We start from the raw sequence: 21,228 nt of genomic DNA, 5'->3' as shown, positions 1-21,228 counted from the left end.
TAATTAAAAAGCTGATTAACAGCAGGGAAAAAAACCCAAACTATACTTGCCTCCGTAAACACAGTTACATTGGGGAAAAAACAAAACAAGAAAGTAAGATTGGCTACATTAACACTAAGCTCTAACAGAAATACATGTGCTTGTTAGATTAAGAATGACATTATATTGTCTGAAAGGTTTCAGCTACTTGCTTACTGTTAGGCCACATATTTAAGGCACACAGTGTAACACATTTCTTTGTAACAGGTTCCTATACAAGTGGGCATATATATTCCTGTGATATCCCACTAGGGATAAGAGAATTTTATATAAACACTGGATTTTGGCATGTGCTGCCTTTTGCAAAACTATTTGGAATCAAACCCATATCCTCTATTATATTTCACTCAGTACTGAATTTAACAAGGCAACATGTGATTTAAAATAAAGCAGCATATCTTGTAATTAAAATGTTTACTTAAGAGCACAGGACAATGGATTTTGCTCTCTACTTCATGCTTCGGATTTCTAAAGAAGTAATGCCCTCTTACAAAGCAAAACCACATCAACTAAGCTTGGATGATTTCAACAAAAGGCAATACCCTACAATTACTGCTATGTATTGAAAATTTATTTTTAAGTTAAATAAGTCTTACTCTAGCTTGATGTTTTACAGTTGACCTCTGTTGCTCCTCTGTAAGGGTTTCTTAATAATTTTATCTATAAAAAATTCATAACGGAAAAATGGTTTAATTTTAAGACAATTCTTTTCTTAGCTATCACTTTTAAATACAGTGGAGAATTTTTTTCAAATAATATGATTTTTATTGTCACTTTGGCATGAATAAATCTCATTCATATATATATTATCAGCATACAAAAGGTAAAACTAAAAAGTGCAAAAAGGTCTGCTGAAAGGAAAATGGATACTCCAAAAGCATGTGAACAGATGGAATAAATAGTAAGATCAGGTAGAATTTTCTAAGACCACAGATTTCAATTTCTATTTCTTTATGAACAGCTGCACATTTTCATAACTGTCATAACATAAACATCACCTCATGTCAATCAAATTCAAACTGCAGCCCTCATCTGCAGCCCTTTTAGAGCAGAAAAAAGAGGATTCCAATGGCTAGCCATTTTATCTTCGTATTTTCTTGTTGCAAAATCAGTAATCAGAAATGCTTTCTGATGTGCCTTCTACAGCTTATTCAACAAATCTTAAATACCAAAAAGCAGCAGTAGGGCAAATTATCATTTACTGAAAGTATAAAGTGGGATTTTATGACAGTTTTAAAAAAAAAAAAAAAAAAGGAAACAAACCCTTCCTTCACTGGGTAAAAGAGAAATACAGAAAATTGAGTTTCAGAAAGATTCTGCTTTATACATACGTATACACACAGAGATGTATATCCTTGCATTTATATGCACACACACACTTTTACATACTTCTACAACAGCATATTTGTAAAATTTATAAGGAGATTTTTAAGAGCGATGATGTAGTAACTTTGAATCCTAGTCTCACTGACTGTCAATTAAAAGTATACTTAAAAATCTAGATTCAACAGACTAGTTTCCAAGCTTTTGTTTATTACTTTCATTCCAGATGGACTGAGGAAGAGATAGGAGCCTAAATGTTTGTAACCATTGAAAGAAAACGTTTTGAAAATTTTATCTGAAATTGCATGTTTCCCATATACTTCACAATTTAATTGCACGTGACCTAAGAACACACATATTCTGAATTAAGATCTCGTTTTGAAAGGTTTCAAGAATACTTTTTCAGTAATCTGGAGTTATTTGCACTGAAGCAAGGAAAACATAAGAGAAAGAATGCAGAAAAACCCTGCAATTGCCCTACCACAAAGAGATCACCATAAATCTTACCTACTGATAACTGTAGTAAGGCAGAATTTAGAAATTAGTTACTTGCCCACTTCTAAGAAATACCATATAAAGCTGGTACTGTCCACAATGAGACTATGTAGCCTTGGGAAAAAAAGCACAATTAAATATTTTAGCAGCACTCTACCCTCTTAAAATTACAGATACATTTCTTAACTAAAACATCTATATTATTTCAGAAAAATTTGTATTTGCAAGTCTGACTACTCTGAATAGCCAACTGGAACCACAACACTTGAGTGGTATTTATTCAAGTCATATTAGCTGATTTCATAGGCAGAAGGTAGCTCTGAAGCAACAGAACAGACAGCGAATTTAATGAGACAATAGAGATGTACACAGTACTGTAAATAAAATAATTGGCAAACCAGTTCCTCTAGAGGCTTTAATATGTTTTTTACTGTCAACATAAGCTTGAATGAAGAACTCTTCCGAGCAACTGCCAAGACTGAAGCAGTCTAACATGGGAGTGTAAGTTCAGGCACAGCAGTATTTGTGGTAACATATGACAAAACCAATACCACATATAACAATGATTGGAGTCTTTTTTTTCTTCTGTTTTCCTGCAAAATTTATTAACAGATAGGAGCACTCTATATGCTACAATTTCTTTAGTCTGTGCATTTCTTCTCTTATCTCTGTTTTTACCTTGATTACTCCCTTTTGCCTCCCTACCCACCACAATTATTTTTCTTTTTTCCCCACACCACTTCCCATTCTGCTACTGTTCTCCCACTAATCAAAAGTTGATGAGGATGAAAAAAACAAGGGCATTTCATTTATAGCATCATCCAAAACCATGCTGAGAAAAAAGGAGAGGAAGCTTCAGCAAGGCTGCCTCCTACTAGCACAGACAAGTAGGAGAGAAGAGAAGAAGAAAGGAAGACAGGAAACTCAAAATGGCCAAATGTCACTGTAGAGGCATCACTACGTTTATTGTGAAAGCATATAGGAGATAATTTCCCCAATCCATGCTTGTCCTTCCTTATGGCATAGGCTGACATTCAGAAGCAGGACCAAGCTTCAGAGAGCAGGTAGACCTTGAGGCTGTACACAGTCCTCTGCACTACACACGGTCCAGATGTCTGTAAAATGCCTTCTGCGGGTATTAGAGACAAATTCTAGATGAGTGTTTTCACAGTAAGCGCAGTGTCTCTGCATCAACAGACATATGACAAGTTTCCTCTTACATCTTTTGCTATTTTATAAGATTATTAAATGTAATAATAATAACAATTTATTACATTTCACCTTAGACATCAGCACTGAAAACTTGTTTACAACATGGGTTTGAATGACAGTTCTAGACCACGTATGATAGGACTCCTTTAGGGGGATCTGAGTTTCAAAACTGAATATACGAAACAAATTAAGAGCACTACTTAAGTAAATAAGTACACATAAAAAATGAAATCTCACACAGCCAACTATTTTTTGTATCAATTTTTTCATGTATTTCTGCTAAAACTAACTACAGTGGACATTAGTAAAGTCATAAAAGTAATAGAGACCTAGTGAAATATGCTAAAGCAATAGTTGTGATGTCTAGACTCACACTACTTTGAGAGAAATATATATATATATGAGATATATTTTTTTTTTTTTTTTAACTGTCACTATGCATCTGAAAGTGTCAGCCTATTGCAGCACACACTAGAGTATCCCTATGGTTGCAACACAGCCACACTTTAAAAAAACCTTGTGCTGGAATTAGTAGCAGAGTTCACGGGAAGGTGTACAGTATGAAATCAGTTTCTAGAGCACATACAACTAAATGTTTAACAATATGTTCCTTATTTAGGCACTTTCCACCAGACAACAGAAGACTGATTTCATGTTAAAGCAATACAGATGATGCTGTACCATCACAAGGAGAATGAAGAGTGGAAAGGAAAAAAAACACCCCTATACATAAAAACCTCTGGTCAGGGGAATAAAAGTCCTATTTTTACTTGTGTACAGGGTTTTTTTTTCCTTCGTAATTCAAAATAAATTATTCTCAGTTATTGTAGCTTTAGAACACTGATTTTGGTAGCATTAACTTTTTTGTAACTTACTGGTCTATTAACCAGAAACAAGACCAAATTATCTCATAAAAGAATGAAATAGCATTTTAATGTTCCATTTTAATTGTTGGCTCTCACTTTTTCAGAAACACATAGGGATTACCAATGGAAAGGATATCTCAGGTTAGCCCATCTATCATACGAAAGAGTTTATGATGTATCATGAGGAACACGGAAACAAACAACATGAACAGAAGTGGGTCAGACTGTGTAAATATAAAGACAAAACCCTAAAAAAAAAAAAAAATCCTGAAATCCATTAGTCATGAGAATGATGACAAAAATTCAGCCTTATATACCCCCCAGAGTACAATGGAGATGTGCATGAAACAACCTGGAACAGAGTTCCTGACCTAAGTACCTACCTATTACAAAACAAAAAAATTATATATAAAATCGGACTTTTTGGCTTCTCTCCACAGATTAATTTAGAAGAAACAAATCTATAACTGAATAATTTTAGGGGTTTACTAGAAAACGAGAATGGTTTGCTCTCTGCCCCGTATCAAACAGGAATGATCAAAGAGTGACTTAATAAATTTCACTGGCTGATACAAGGATCCCAGCAGATTCCACCCCCCCAGATGGTGCACACCTACAGGCAAGGGAGATGACCGAAGAAAGAGACCGTAGAAACCAGGAAAGGAAGATTTCAGAAAGATTAGATCTTACAGCCATGATGAAGACAACAGTAATGGGATCCATGCACAGCATGGCTGCAAATGCCATACAAAATCTCAGGACAAAACAGGGATTAGTAGCGTTGCCAAAAGGGAAAGAGCCTTGGGAGAGCTTCAGAGGAAAATTAAGAGGACCTTGTTGGCCATGTTAAGTTAAATTAATGGAAAAACCATCTTCCACTCCTCATACATTTGCTTGGAATTTAAATTCTTTGAGGTATATTTCTCAGAGATTAATGGATTAGGGACTATTCTCACTGCTGTAAGAAGCTCAGGTATATAAACTTTCCTTACTTCAAGCACAGAAAACACAGAAAACTTTCTAATTTATTACATTTCTTATTATGAATATCTTGAATACAAAGAAATTATGCAAAATATTATATGTATTACAATTAATGTGTACATTATTTATATCTATACTCTGATTTCTTAAATTGATTTTTAAGTGATTACTCCATTTATATACCATGAATCAAAATTAAAATGTTGAAACAAAACTCTTCCTTTTATGCTTGTTACACCACAAAATGATATGTATAATTATCCAACAGCAGTAGATTGTGGATTCATACGTTTCAACCAAAATATATGAATGATTATTTAAATTTTATTATTTAAATTAGCTGGTTAATGATGCACGTATACTAAATTTCTTTATCCATAATCCAGCACTGCGTAGTTTAATGCTAGCCAGAAGAGAATTGCTTCTTCTCTCCTACATCCCTGCAAATAGCATCTCTCTCTCTCCTCAAAACTACATAAGGAAGGTTTGATAGCTGTTCCCACATCTTAATCACTTTGTATTTATATGAGATATCTACAACCAGCAGGTCAGCTCCATCCAACCTTGATCTTATTTTCTTTACAGATGATCAGATTATGGTCCCGGTTGGTATGTTCAACTGTTAAAAATGAACTGAGGCATATAATCATGAAATAGAATATTTTCCTTATGCTCACCTTCTTACCACACATACCCTCATAATTTGTACAAAATAGTTGCAGTGGTTGAGTGGTTGCTGCAAAGACAGTTTGGATCCAAAGTTCCGGCACATTATGGGTGCCTGCCAACAGCTGGCCAGACTGTCCAGAACTGTTGCTACCTGTATGCTCTGTGGCATGAGGACTGAAATGCCTCAAATATTGACAGGACCTGCAAGGATTCTTTTCTTCAGCAAAATAACTTATTTTTAATACTGAAAAAGATGTGGAAACATACATACTGCCTGGGGAAGACTACTTCTCCTGTGCAGCACTGCATCATGTGCAACGCTGCCAAAATATAACCAGATCCAAAGAGCTGTCCAACCTGATGACCAAAACCTCTCTCACTCGTAAAAATAACACAGTTCCTTCTCAGTGGATTGAATATATTCAAGGAAAAACAGGAAATTTTTGCCTGTGATTCCCTGAAAGATGATGAGCAAGGTCAGAGGGACTTTTTCTAGGCAGTCCACATTGGCCTTGCTGGGCTACAACTGATCCTTTGCATCACTAAACAGATGAAACAATCTCCTGCAAAAGATCCTTAACTTTCTTGACACCAACTTCCCTTCCTCAGCAACCTCAAAATCTCAGTATCTTTCTTGGTTACCCCATTGAGACTACCAGCATCTTATGTAAAATGGCCTATATTTTTTCAGAGTGCCGCTGCCTATTACAACTGTTACTTACACACATTTTATTATACATTGTGGTTCAAATATGAAAGCCAAAGAACAGTAAGATCACTCAGTGTACTTGCATCAGAGAGTTATTTATTTCTAAATAACAGATTTAGAAAAAATAAAATTTCAAAATAGCCTGAACAGGAGTGAAGTTGCTCTTAAAAATAGCAATTTTTCAAATCCAGACTCCTGGAGGACTAGAATACCCTGGGTAGCGGAACTATTTGGTCAACCTATGGGCTATTGGGAGCAGTGGGAAGTAGTGCATTTACAACTTGAGATAAACCGCTTATAAAGAATTGAGGCTGGTGGTGTCTTTTTTCCTCTTCAATAATGGGATACATAGTAAATTATTGATCTTTATTTTGTTTCAATTACTAAGCAAATAATATTACATTTAATCAGTATTTTTTTAATTAAGGAAAATTATCAAATTAGCTCTAAATTTAATTTAAAAAAAAAAAATCCTAGAAACCAGGAAACCTAAGAAAATAACACCTTCATTAGCAAGTGTGCATGGACATGCGAGTGTTAAAAATAGCATATTGATAGTACCTGGACGAATTTAAGAGGAAAAGCTTATAGATTCTGTTTCCACAAACTCTCTCATCACCTTTCACAGCCTGTTTCTAGCTAAAATGAACTATTAAAGTTTGGGTTTTTTAATTTCAATACCCTAGAACTATACTACTTTATTATATTTATTTGTTAAAAACATTCCTCTTTCAAATCAATGCTGTATCAGCATCATGAAATACATTGCCCACCTACACTGTGATGGAATAGTTTTACCCCTTATTGTTACTCCTTACCACTACCTCCATAACGCAAACAAGACTTTAACATAGCAGCTAATCAGGTTTTTCTAGGGGAAAAAAAAAAAGAAATAATCCAAAGTTCACCAATGCTTTAGAATAAAAAAAACCTGAATCCATTATTTTATAATCACTGGTAAAAATGGCAAAAATAAAAAGCATTTTGTAAATCCAGTATCTTACCTTTTCGTCCGGGGTATACATGAGGGTAATATTCATAATAAAGATCAGGCTGGTCTAAATTTCCAAATGGTTCAAATTCCACTTCTGCATTTTGGAATAGATTCAGTTTTACCAGCAATGCTAGTCTCACAAACCACAGCTAAAAATTAATACATATTAAAAAAAAGGAAAAGACAAGGTCTGTTACAAGCTTCAATCACAAGCCACATCCAAATATAATTTCAGCTTTCTAAGTTTTTCTGATAAAGTTGAGTAAAGAGTTTCTATGTTACTTACTGATAAGAATGAGGATTTACATTTACATGCTCTTTCACAGAATACTTTTCATAAGAGCATTAAGACAAAACACAGAGGACTGATGTTTTAATTGTAAAGGTATTGAGATTTTGAAGATGAAGTTTAAAAACTAACCTGCTTCAAAATTAGAACATCTCTCTTTAAATTGAGTTAGCATGTAAGAATTATCAATCTGATTTTTAATCGTTTTTCCAATTTTATGCAATTCTTAGAATCTGTTATGATTTTGGTGAAACTCCATGAGCTTTATAGTTACTAGGGCCAGAACCATGTGTTGTCATCTGGTCACATTCTGTTCAGTAAAACACTTGTAATGTTTCATGAATTAATCTGGGTTCTTATTTTCTTATCATCATGAATTAATCTGGGTTCTTATTTTCTTATCATCATGAAACATACTTCTAACATTTGAAATCTTACTACAAAGTTCACAGTCCAGATAGTGTCCGTGAACCTTAGCACAGTGAGTCCTCCAAGACAGCAAAACATATTCCTTTTTATTAGTGTGATTACCTTTAAAAACATACAATCGAGATAGAATTTTACTTAAAAAAAACTACTTTGTTTTAAATGAAGACCTACTTTACATAAGCAAACAGAAAAAGTGACTTGCTACAATGCTTTAATAAGCTCAGTTTTCAGGTAACAATTAGGAAAAGAAGTTTGATCATGTTAAAAAAAATGCCACTGTTTCCAAAATGTTGGAAAAAAGTGACAAGAGTGTATCTTTAAAAACACACCTGTAAAGAATCTGTTGTATGGTTAGTAGGTAGTCCACTTTTTTTATAGCCTTGACCATGTGCAGTTAGAAGCCGCCCACACAAGTCAACTGCTGCCCTCCAGTTTTTACTGCTCTGGGAAGAAGAAAAGAGTAAGTAGCAAAATCATAAAGTCCCTAAAATGCACAACTGCTTATTTGGCTGAAGGAGCTACATGTACTCATCAGTAATAAAGACAAGGTCAGGAGAGCTGGCCGGTGAACAGCAGAATGTCATTTGTCAAAGCTGCACGTCTAATTAGGCAAAAAGTGAAATCAAGCATTAATATTATCAGATCACTAAAATGAAAGAATATACAACACCATATGGGATTCTAAACTTAAAGCTATATCATGTTTGCTAATATGCTTGAATATACTATAATATTCACAATTTTGTTTTCTCCTCAAAAGGAGAAAAAAAATTGCCAGACATATTTCAATAATGACATCCAAGTTACTCTACTGTTATAAAGTATTTAACAACTATTCCTATCTCACTAACTTCAGTATTTCAGATTATAACCCCTAGGGCAGTTCATTTAATGAAAACAGACTTTCCTAACATTGCCCAGAACACAGAATTCCTATCAATTAAGAACAAAGGACAAGAAATATTACAATGCATAAAATCATAAATTCAGAACAGTAACAATTGTTTCACCTATAAAATGTACACATCCGAATTTCCATTGCATGGCTAACTTCAAAATATTCTTAAATATATTTTTTTATTCATAAACCAAAATCATTCCTAGTTAGATAGGTCAAACTGTCTTGTCACACTGTCATCCTATTAATACTTCTGCCTTGTATATGCTAATGTAGCCATGTAAATAGTTAACACTACCAAAAACTTAAAACACAGACTAATGCTTCACAGGTTTTAAGCTTTCATACTTTTCTATCACACAGAAGAGTTTTTCAAGAGACATGTATCCAGCAGGTCATTATAAAACAAATACATCTTGTTCCTGAAAATAATATTTTTTCAAATACTTTCTTAAATACATAAAAAAATAATTATAAATGTAATAGAAAACTGTCATGTTGTCTGATGAAACGTAAAGGAATAGAATATATTTATATTGGTGCTTGCAAAGTTCAGGTACTGACCTTGAATTGGTATTTTATTAAATTCTCTCCAATGTTTAGAGTTTAGAAAACATTTCAATACAAAAAACAATTACATAGAAAAACTAGTAGTAACAGCTGAAGAGTTTTCATACTCTCTGGCCCCCATTTTGCAGCCATATAGTTCAAAGGGCCACTACAGAGATCACCATGTCCTGACCACCTCATCTCTCTCCCTTGCATTGTCAAATCCCAGATAAAAATTTGAGTTCCACTGGAAATGCAGAAGTCGGCTGACAGCAAGACCATGAAGCAGCATAACGGCTTCTGAGACATCTACGCTCTTATGGAAGAGCAGGAATTGATAATGCATTTATAACATCCTTCAACATATATCTGTATCAACTTAGAAAAGCAGAAAGACACTGACATGGATTACCTGAAATTTATTCCTCTTCTGCAGAGACAAATTAATTTCTTATTATCCTTAGAATAGAAGCAGACACAGACTCTAAAACCGCTCAACTTTTCTTCCCAAGTGAGAGTTAGGATCCAAAAATAATAATGGAACATTTATGACAAACTTAGGTGCTGCAATTTTAAAAATTCTGTTTCAGGCATGCACAAAAAACACTTTCTCTTTATAGAACAAGACAGCCAGGAGAAGCAAGTCTGACAACCATCGTAAAAACAGCCTTTGCTGGAAAATGAAACATAATATTCATTATGATTTCAAAATTAGAGCTGCCTGCTGGTCATGGAGCATAATTCTCTGTGGAAGCTTAATAGAAGGCTGCTGGTGGTATAACTTAATTTGAAATTAGCAGGACACATTATTGTCTCCGGCGAATTGTACCAGACTTACAATTGCCAGAGTTGCCAGTCCACCAGAAACCTTTATGCAGTTATTTCAAACACCCCACAAAACCTTGCAGGTCAGTTACTTTCACATTTCCTGTGGTCTACAGCCACAGAGTCCTAACAACCTGGGTCTCTTGTTCCTGAAAGTCATAGAGATGAATTTTGTTTGTAAGTCATAAACAGAGGCTCAAAGCAAATATGGATACTACAGCTTCAGATATAGCATCAAAAATACTGAAGAATATTCTCAAACAATAAAATAATTATTCTAGGACGATCAGGACATGGTCGTCCAGCAGCAATTGTGTGAAAACATTATCTTCTCCTAGAGAAAATACTGTCAACCAAATATTATTGCCAAATAGTTCACTAACACAGTACCAGCCTGGCAGAAGAGAACTTCTCTCCACACATGACATTAGCAAATCTTTTTTTTCACAAAAACTATGGAACTGTTCTTTTAATGAAAGCCACCATCTTGTATGATTTCTGTGCTTTTTACACACTACTAGTCCAGTTGTTTAACTTGTGAAGGGATTTTTTTGGTCCATGTGACATAACCAAAAATTAAAAAAAGAAAAACAAAACAAAACATTTTAGTACTGACTGCTGTACGCACACCAAAGCTAGGACAAGCAGATTAGTCACCCAATAGACAATGCGATTGCATTGTTCCTTGCAGAACTTCTCTGTTCTTCACAAAATCAGAAGAGGTCCTGGGGGAGGTTTACATACAGATGGGGAAACTGCATAGCAAAACACGTTTCAAATAAAAAGGATTTATATTTAAGAAAGACAGAACCAGCCCAATATTTTTTTATCTTTTCATTGAACTTCTTAAGCTCTCTGAGATTTGAATATGATGACTTTAGGTATAAACCAAAAAAGTAGACAGTAGTGCCAGGATTTTGTCAGGCTATTACCTCGTAGAGGTAGGAACTAAAAGTTCCTAAGTAGCCTGAGGTGATAGACTTTCGTGTTACAGAGCTCCACCCCCCCATCCCCCCCCCTTTTTTTTCCCCTCTCTTCAGTGAGAGCTTACCCTGCACACAAATCTGACATGCCTTTTCTGGAACAAATACAGTATGTTTATTATCTTACTGCTTCTTTTGACCATACCTCTAACCTAATCAAATACTGTATGTGCAGCTTTAAGAGATAAAAATTACAGTGTGAGGTGATCAACTCTCAACTTCTCATTTTACTGACTCACATTTCACCATTTTCAAAATAAGAACCCAAATAAGGCTATTATGATCCCCTTTTATTAAATGCAATAAAAGGAAACAGCCTAAAAACCATCTGAAATGGAGTCAACAATATGAGTTATACATTCTGATAAATCCACATCTAAAGATCTGGTAATACTTCTAGTCCATTTGGTCAAAGTTAAAAGTAACTGAGATATTCTGTACATCCCAATGCCTTCAATAAGCCTCTTTTCTACAAAGACGGATGAAGGAATGGGTAGGAGTAGGGTAGAAGTAGGGTAGAAAAGAATTCCAGTGACTAAAACTAGAATGTTATTAGTTCAAATACAAGAATAGCACTTAAGATGTTACATTTTTTAGATTCAGAAATGAAGAAAACTTCCAATTGAGTAAAACGACCCAATACAAGCCAAAATTGTAGTCTGTCTGGAAAAACATTTTTTACATTTCTTCCTTTTCTAATGAAGTGTCATAAGAACTTTAATTATCAGAGTTTTCACTACATCTGAAAGACTGTGTTTTCATTCTATTGTGAAGATATTCACTGATTTGGACTGAAAAATATACCACCGACTAGCTGAATACCACTGTCTCACATACAGAACTGTTACTTGGAAGTCTCCTCATGCAGGTCAATTTTGCTTGATTTTTTTAGTTACGGCTGAACAAAGATCTTAGACATATGATTGCAGAAGTATTCATATTTCTCCTTTGTATACAATACCGTCTATTGTTTTCCTGAATGAAAGCAGTGAAGCTCAGGTGATGTAACAAATACAGCTAATATCCAGGTGGAATTCTTCTGTCAAGCAAAGAGAGTCATGCAGACTGGACATCTACAGAAAACATGTTCAATGAAAAGGGAACTCACCTGATACATGAAGATAATTTATAACATTATTCAGTCTCTCAGGAAAACAATTTTGACTCAGAGGTAAGCCACTGAAATTTTATCCAATAAATTGATGCTTTTTAGTGTAGAAATGCAACCTCTGTTGTACTTGTCTCCTGTCCACAAGTACTGTTTGTGCTACTTGTGTCTCCCATCTTCTCTCAAATCAGCTACAAAAATGTTGGAAATTGCTCACTGATTTAGAAATAAAGGACCTCCCCCCATATTTTTAAGGATCATTTCTAACTTATTAAAGTGAATATGTATGCCATGCCACTGTATCCAAGTTTGTTATATTTGAAAATATATGTAAGAGCACAACATTAATCACGTGCAAAAGTAACAGTATATGATTTTTTTTTTTAAATAGACTCAAAGGGAGTCATTAACTCTACATGTAACACCATTAAAGTGATTAAAATGTCCTCCTCCACTAGCTATGACATTCTTCTCCCCTGTAAATTACATTGGTAGAGCACTTTCACATCAGTTAAGAAAATGTAGTTAGTAACCCTTTCCTGGTCTAGTGGGTTGAAGAAATGATTGCATACTTAGAGCAAACATTGCATATTTATAGTGGCAACATACAGTAGTCTTTTTTTAGGTATGATAACTATCAAAGGCATAATTTCCCTATGGCTGCAAACATCTTACAACTCAAAATATCAGAAAGGTCTCTAGTAAGAAATACTGTGCTATTTGTTCAAATGAGGGTAAACAATCTACAGTATGGAATAACAGGAACTAACATAATTGCAGCTTGCACCTTGTATGTGTAATTTTTATTTGCTGCTGTAAAACAAAGCAACACTATGAAGACAAGCTCTTGCTTACGTTATTTGCTCTAGAGGTAAATGCATGTTCCTATGCCAGATTAATAAAACTTTTCAGAAACTGAAAACTCTGATTTTCTGTTTTCAGTTGAAAAATATAAACACTTAGCCTCTACAGATGTGTAACTCTATTTACACGTTATCACCTCAATGATAAGCACATAATTGCTGAACTGCTGCAGCACTGCTGTATCTCCTACAAGCCTCAAAGTTGTAAAACTAGTTCAACTGCACAATCTCTGTACCGTTACCCTACCAGTAAAGCATTTCCAATTCACTGTTACCCATTCCATAGCAGAAATTTAAAATGTGAAAGTACAGTTGTTCAATAAACCAACTATCCATCTTTGGGTTACTGGTACAAATCTCACTCAAATCAACTAGAGACCAAATTCATGCTGAACAAACAATTTTGTTAGCTGAGTTTAACAATCTGAGCTCAGTTCCTGGTGAACAACTATTTGCCTTAGAAATGATGCGGCTATTGGTGGTCTCATCAGAAAAGGTGCACCTTTGGAAGTTCAGCTTACTACCTTCTTGATAACATCTGTTTTCTGACAACTAATTGTACTTGAGGAAACTTTTGCAGACTGTTTGCACTATGATCCCCCAAAAAGGACTTCAGTCTCCAACATTCTTTGCTGTGAGCACTAACTTCATCTTACCCACAGAATTGTTTTTTAACTTGTACAAGTAAATGTTTTTTACTGGAACTTTTATAAGGAAGGTGAGAAGTTACTACTCGAGGATGTACACTGGAATCAACCCAATTTAAGATATTCTTTTGTGACCCTGGTGAACAGAGCTGGTATCTGCATTTGCAGATGTAATCTAGGAAGCATTGTCAATATATGTAAGGACCACACCATTAAACAAAGATCAAATCATTTACAATATCAGAATAATAGAAAATGTAAAACACAATCATTAACATGGAAAGTCACATAACTTACAATATAATGTGTTGAGTTCTGGACAGTGATAATAAAAAGATGTTAGCTTCAATTGGAAGAGATTCTGAGAAGAGCTCCTAGGATGATTATGAAGACATCCATGATGAGATGACTAGAGAAGAGTTATTTTTGCCTTTAAAAAGAAAATCTGAGAAGTGGAAATGTCACTGCTGTCTACCCATACAAAGTAGCAGGGGAGAGGAAGCAAATATTGAGAAGAGAAAATGACTTAAAAAGCAACATGAGATCAAAACACTTAAATTGTTGTAAATAACTTTATCTTTGATTAGAAAAAAGATTTTGAGAGAGGATTGATTAGAATTCCTTTGATTAACCACCAAAGGAACGAAGTTCTGGAATAGCCTTTGAAAGTAATAGCAATGTATCTGTATTTGTTAAAACAGCCAAATAAAAGAACAGAAGCAATTGTATGGTAGAATAGAGGAGCTGTAGCTGAAGACCTGTGGTATGAAGATTTGGGATACTGATGAGCCATTTAGTGTGCTTTTCCTATCCACACAGGATTAAAACAGTAACCAGATACAAATGAAGCATTTTCCTCTGGAGCAGACAGCCTTGGAATACTGCTTTTGTTTATTTATTTTTTCTTTTCTTTCCTTCCCATTTTAAGATGGACTTCACCCAAGATCATCTGACAATTTTAACCTAACAAATTTCTTCATAACAAGACTTAACATTCACTGTTGGTTTCAGCTGCCACTGGTGTCTTCCTACAGCATGTGACGGTTCTTGACACTTTTAGATGGGATCCCAAGTTTACAAATCTAAATTTAGATGCGATCAGTAACTGTACTGATTAGATCTCTTTTGACTTAAGAGTTCAGACATCAGCTCACATGTAAACACCTAAATAACAGGTATCAGTCTGAAGCTGAAGTCTATCCTAATTCTATGCATTTCTCTTCTGTACTGTGGAGCCCTTTGAAATAGACTCTTTTAAGTTGCTGTCCATTGCTGCAAGGGATTGAATTGGGTGACTGAAACGATCTCATTAATTCTCATGTTCATGTGTAGTTCAGATGGATACCAAACAAACAGCTAAGGAAAAAAGTCTTAACTTTATGGAAACTGCATAGCAACATTCCCAACTTTCACCAGTTTTTATCCAGATGTTAGTGAAAATATTCCCTGTAAGTGGTCCTTTGCATGAAAAGATATATTAATTGAACATATTTGGTCAGGAATTCACACATAAAGAAAGTAAAATTGGTGGTTGGTAACAGAGCACTTCTTATGTGTCATTCTGGCCTATTGTGTATGTAAAAAGCATACATCTATTTAATTAATACCATCTAGCATGGGATTTTAATGTTTCTAAGTCTGAAATACCTTTTACCTTTAAGACTGTTGCCAATTAGAAATAAATATTCCACATTAAGAATTTCAGAAAAAACAGCAATGTTTGCAAGGAAAAAAAAAATAATAAAACTAATTCTTATAATAAAAAGAAACAGTTCTGCAAACAAAACTGACAAATAGTTATATGGCATACTCAAGAACAACCAACAGCTAACGACTGGAAGCCTTGAAAACTGAAGAACATCCTGACTTCTAGCTGAATGGCTGCAATTTTATCAAAAAAACCCTTCTAATAAGACAAGTTTTAAAAAAAAACTGCTACAGGTAGCAAAAAATCTGACAGCTGCAGATTGCCTCCCATCTTCTCTGCTTTGATCCTAAAAGCCTTAACACTGCTCTTCTGGAGCTTAAGAGCACACTCAAAGCTAAAACAGTATCAGTGGCAGCACTGTATTTAAGGTACAAGATGGTCTGCAGCATAGAAGAACATTTTGCATGGACACAGCTACCAGGTCAAACAGAAAAACATTTCCCATACATCAAAACTCCTCTTTTGGAAGAGGGAAAGGAAGTGTGGAAAAAGGCTTTTCCTACTTAGACACTGATGGGGACTAGATTTCTTAGTAAGATTTTTTTTCCCCTCCAAACTCTCAAGTTAAGCAAAACATTGAGACAAACAGACCTATCTCCAGGATGGAGATCACAATTTGGTTTTTCAGGTTTAGTTTCCAAAACTACCTCTGAATTCCTTTAACAACACTTGCAGAGACCACCTAGAGTTTTCCTAACGTGACAAAAAAGTCTCTTTTGGAGCTTTACATGTAACTTAACACAACTAAATTAAAAAATGTTAAATACTAAATACAGACTGTCCTAACACTTATAATTCCTCACTGTTTTTCCTCAATAATTTTTTACCCATTTTTTCAAAAATAAAATAAGCCTAAAATATTTTGACATTTCAACAGATTAAGTAAGGCTCAGTCATGTAATAGTAACGAGCTTCATACAGGAACACAATGGCTGAAAGAACAAGGCAAGGTTCACAAGGCTGCTAGATGCAACTATTTCCAGGTCCAAAATATTTACATTAGGGAAAGGATGTTAACTTACAGAAAATTAAGCTTTCATTTGGAAGTAATTTAGTTTAGTTTTCCTGCACTGAAATAAAAAATTAAAGCAGCTGAAATTATCACATCAGCTTTGCTTACCATTTACAACAACTGGTGTATATTACCTTTTGCAAAACACTAAGGTGAAAACCTAAATAATATATATGCAGATATATAAAAAAGCAATTAAAATCTGTTTTGCAACCTTCACATTACATAAAAATTAACAGCTGATAAAATTCACAGCAACTTAAAATTACCTTTTTTCTAACTTTTGCATATAAAAAAAAAAGTTTACCACGTTGTTTAAAACCAAATACTTAAACCCCAGCGTGATTCCCACTAAAAACTACTGTACTTTGGCAGGATCCTGAATAGACTGATACATAGATTTTTTTTTCAGTTTCTCCTCAAAGTCAGTAGCTCCCAATTATCTTGAGGGAAGCACAGTATTTAATATATATTGAATTACGAAGATTGTTACTTACAATTAGCTGTTTCAAGCCTACAAATGACTGTTCTACAGAGTTGGCGTTTAAAACTTGTCTCTTCACTGCAGCCTGCTCCCCCAAGAAGCGAAGCATTAAGTCTTTTACTGCATCTCCCTTGGCGTTCATGGAACAGAAAAAGAAGAAACGTAACAAGACACTTTTAAACATTATTTTAGCAAAATACAATATTGAATTAAAGCTGAGCAACATAGTTTTTTCCCCTTGAAAAATGCTTATTTTCCACTACTTTTTGTGCGAAATGAATATAAATGCATATATATTTACAGCATGTTAATGAAAACTTCTAGATTTACTCCACATTATTTGCTATACTCTTTTTTTTCAATGTTTAGGTTTCAGTTAGCATAGAAACATTCAGGCTTATTTGCTTATTATTGTCCTTCGAAAATACTCCTCAAAGATCTTACAAAACACAGTAAGTTTTACAGGTTTTCATAATGGATATTAATGTTGAAAGGTGCAATCTACTGACTGAAGATAAACGTGCCCATGATCAGCTAGCCTTAAGTATCCACAGAAAATAAACTTTGAGAGCTCATAAAACCAAGTAAACAGCAACCCTTCAACAAGTATTCTTAATTTCAAAAGAATTAACTGCAGGAATCAGTCAGACAAATTGGGTTATCTGAGCTCAGTAATTTGAAGACTTGAGACTAGCTGAGACATAGATATTTGAAACAGATTTCTAAAGTTAGACAAGATTAATTCTACATTTTTCAACATGGAGCAGCTAAGAGGAAGAGTGTCCAAATCCAGGTTCTATTTCCAACTTTGATAGCAATTAACTGAATAACTCTGTATATGGCACCCTCTGTGCCTCCATTTCCCCTTCTAATCTTTGTTCAACTATCGAATTCTGTGCCTTCCCATCTGTTGGCTGACATCCTTGTGGCTCTGTGTACTAGAGATTTTCAACAGGTAATCAAGAAATTCAAGCTTAACGTCAAGCAGCTATTGAAAAACTGTGGACCACACACTGGCAGATGTTGAAAACCGTGCTACTACTGTCTGCAAACTCTTCAGGTACCATGTCTGCCAATATAGACTGTAGGACAGGGTGCGGGGCAGGTCCTAGTCTTGCTGGGACCGTACACATTACTGTATTTAAGAGAATCCCCTATGGTGTCAGAAGTCACCACGTGCCAAAAGCAGGTAACAGAAATTACTTCTGTAAGATTTTTGCCAATCTTATGTTTTTATGCATTTTTAATCTAGAAAAGCAAACATCTGAAAATAAGGAAAATTATCAGCAATATATTAACAATATACTTATATTTATGTTTTTAAACAGAAAGCAATTTATAACCCACATTCAGCCACAGTAAAGACGTGTCTGGTTCACCATCCCATCAGTGAATAGCAGTTGTTCACAGAAACTGTGTAAGAAACAGGGTAAGCTCATACTGGTCTTTCCTAACTTAAAGCAGCCAGAACTTTATGGTCCACCTGTGCCAGGGGACATATTTGCCTACCATTTTTAAAGACTCACTGATAGACATACCTCCCATGACATTTGTCTTGCTCATTTTTCAGTCTGGTTTTTTCTGAACAAAAGTACGTTTGAGGGCAATGAACTCTACAACTTAAAAACAGTTACCATCCGAGGGCAATGAATTCTACAACTTAAAAAGTTACATGGGCTGCAGAACAGTAACTCTTTCTGTTATGCTTATTACTGAACAGTTCCTTTGCCATAAAAACTAGCAAATCATAATCCTCTATTTACCTTAATTCTTTTATGAATTTTAGATCATTATTGCTCTTGTAAACCAAAAGGTCCTCTTCCCTTTAGCTACCACTCACAAGAGAGAACCTCTGCACTCCTCACCATCCCTCCTCTCTCTGCAATTTGTTTCAATTCCATTATATCTTTTCAGATCTGTGGTAACTAGAACGGCTTCCAATATTTAAGATGGTAAAGCAGAAAGTGACTATGTAAAAAGGTAAGCATACAAAGGAATATTTGCAAAAATCCCTCTAAAGGAACATGAAAACATTTACTTGAAGAACTGAGGTTGGAAGCTGTTAGCACAGAGAGCAGGAACCAAGCCACAAAGCCTTTTGCCTAAAAAAGGTGAGCTGCACAAAATACAGTAAAGCTTAGCTATAATAAAGATAATTGATATTAAATGTTTGCACTTTCCCCATGGACAGTGATGGGAAATATGTTTGTGTTTTCTGTCTAGTTTCTTGAGGAATGAGACTGCAACTACTGTTTCACTACATGGAAAATTTTTACCTCTAATGCTGTCACTTATCCTATGAATAAACAAGATTTCCATCTTTTGGACAGAAGAGTCTGAAGGATTAAGAAATGACAATGTGTGCAAGATGACATAAATACAAAACAATTTTTAATCCCCCCCAACTGTACTTTGGAGGAGGAAACATTACAAATGAATGTAATGAAACAAAGGACATAATGACAACAGATGGTAACTGGTGAAGAAAGGCATAATGGAAAGAGCATAAAAAGCAGTACTCCAACTTGTTCCCACACTCAGAGAGCACAGGTACAGATAATCTGTATCATACCCAATCCAAGATAGTTTAAAAAATAATGCTTCTTGAATGATCAGCAAAAAGTATCACGCAGCTGAAATCAAGAACATTCAGTATTTTACTTGGTGTGATTTATCAACTTAACTTTTAAGACAACACACTTGTCATAAGAACAAACACTTCCTCAGTGAGCAGGGAAAAAAAAGTACCGAGCTCTTCAATACACGTCATACAAAATTTCAGCCCTTCCCTGAAGCACACTTACAGTTCATTGTAAATGCACTTTTCAACTAACTTCTTTGTCAGCTGCATGCAGCCTGGTTTAACATCTTGCATTAACATTTAGCATTAGCAAACTATTCATACCAAAGCTTTAATGACCATTGTTGGAAGCTGATTTAACATTGAAAACATGCCTCCCACAATGTTTCAGTCGACATTTCAAGTACTCTACAATTATAGTTTCAGTTAAATACACAATTTGCAGTACTAGAAGCGTATGGAACAATGATACCAAACTAGGGGATGTCAGGTCAGTCAAGGCATGCACTCAGGCCACTGAAAAGCAGTAACTGGAAGTGAGGGAAGTTGTATAAACATAAAGCACTTCAAAACTTGTCCCTGCTGACATGCCTGTGTGACTGCTTATAAATTATAATCCATGAAGAAAGCAGCAGGAATGCCCTTTAATTCCATTGATGATTTCACATCAGGTCTTACTGTAGAAATACATCACATGGACATTGCCATAACGTCTTCTTTTCAATTATGTACTAAACGGTAGATCTGCATATATGCACGTGCCCAGATTCAGGGAATCATCAGCACAAACAAGCCTTTAATCCTTGACTGGACTGAGGAAGGTGAGAGAACTATTTTAAAAAAGGAGGCCTGCAATAAGGAGGCCCTCATCCTTGGGGCCTGTGGAAGGGATCATTCCTTCTGTCCATCCCATTACCTGTCAGGAGAGAAATACTACACACTCTTGAATTACTCATCAAGGTCTAAGGGATTTTTTGGGGAAGGTGGGAAGGACCCTTCCATTTTTTTTGGAAGGAGTGGAAAAGAAGTAGCTTCCTATTACAGTGTTTTCTTTCATGCTAATTATTGGGCTTTGTGACAACAAACAAATGTTTTAAGATAAAGCTAACCCAAGAAGTAGCAGCAGGATGGCATATGCCTAAAGCTGGTATCATTTGTTGCTTGTGACAGAAAACTAAGATTTGTCAGATAATTCAACTACAAATCTGGACCTGATTCACTCCAGAAACTTTTTGGATAGTTACTGTGGATTGGGAAGTTACTGCAGACTGCTCTCTGCTTGTATTTGACTATTGACTGATAAGCTTTGTTATGCTACAATTAAGGATTAAAGTATCCAAACCCTCAACACCGTCTCTCTAGACAACAATTCCATTATCCAGAGACCCAGATATGAAAGAGTAGGATTAGCCTATTTCAAGAAAAAAATTCCATTACGATAGTTAGCCTTGGCTGAGCAGCCAGGATAAAATTGCTTCATGAGAAATACAGAATAGATCCGAGTGAAATTTCTCATATTCTGAAAAAATAGAAGGCTTTATGCCTTCTCACCAGTTGGGAA

The 21,228-nt window shown here is 35.0% G+C and overlaps 1 protein-coding gene across 3 annotated transcripts in view; it reads right to left on the bottom strand.

The window, feature by feature from the left end:
• Positions 1 to 21,228, bottom strand: part of TRAPPC12 (trafficking protein particle complex subunit 12) — a 54,943-nt gene that overhangs the window by 31,143 nt on the left and 2,572 nt on the right. For all 3 annotated transcript variants that reach the window (XM_050894436.1, XM_050894437.1, XM_050894438.1), the window contains exons 3-5: positions 17,100 to 17,216; positions 8,339 to 8,452; positions 7,302 to 7,440 (exon numbers count right to left, since the gene is read on the bottom strand). In XM_050894436.1, coding sequence (XP_050750393.1) covers positions 7,302 to 7,440; positions 8,339 to 8,452; positions 17,100 to 17,216 — 370 coding nt within the window. The remainder of the gene's footprint in view (positions 1 to 7,301; positions 7,441 to 8,338; positions 8,453 to 17,099; positions 17,217 to 21,228) is intronic.

Source organism: Gymnogyps californianus, chromosome 3, assembly GCF_018139145.2.
Source record: "Gymnogyps californianus isolate 813 chromosome 3, ASM1813914v2, whole genome shotgun sequence".
Lineage (NCBI taxonomy): Eukaryota > Metazoa > Chordata > Aves > Accipitriformes > Cathartidae > Gymnogyps > Gymnogyps californianus.
This window is presented reverse-complemented; position numbering and strand designations above follow the sequence as displayed.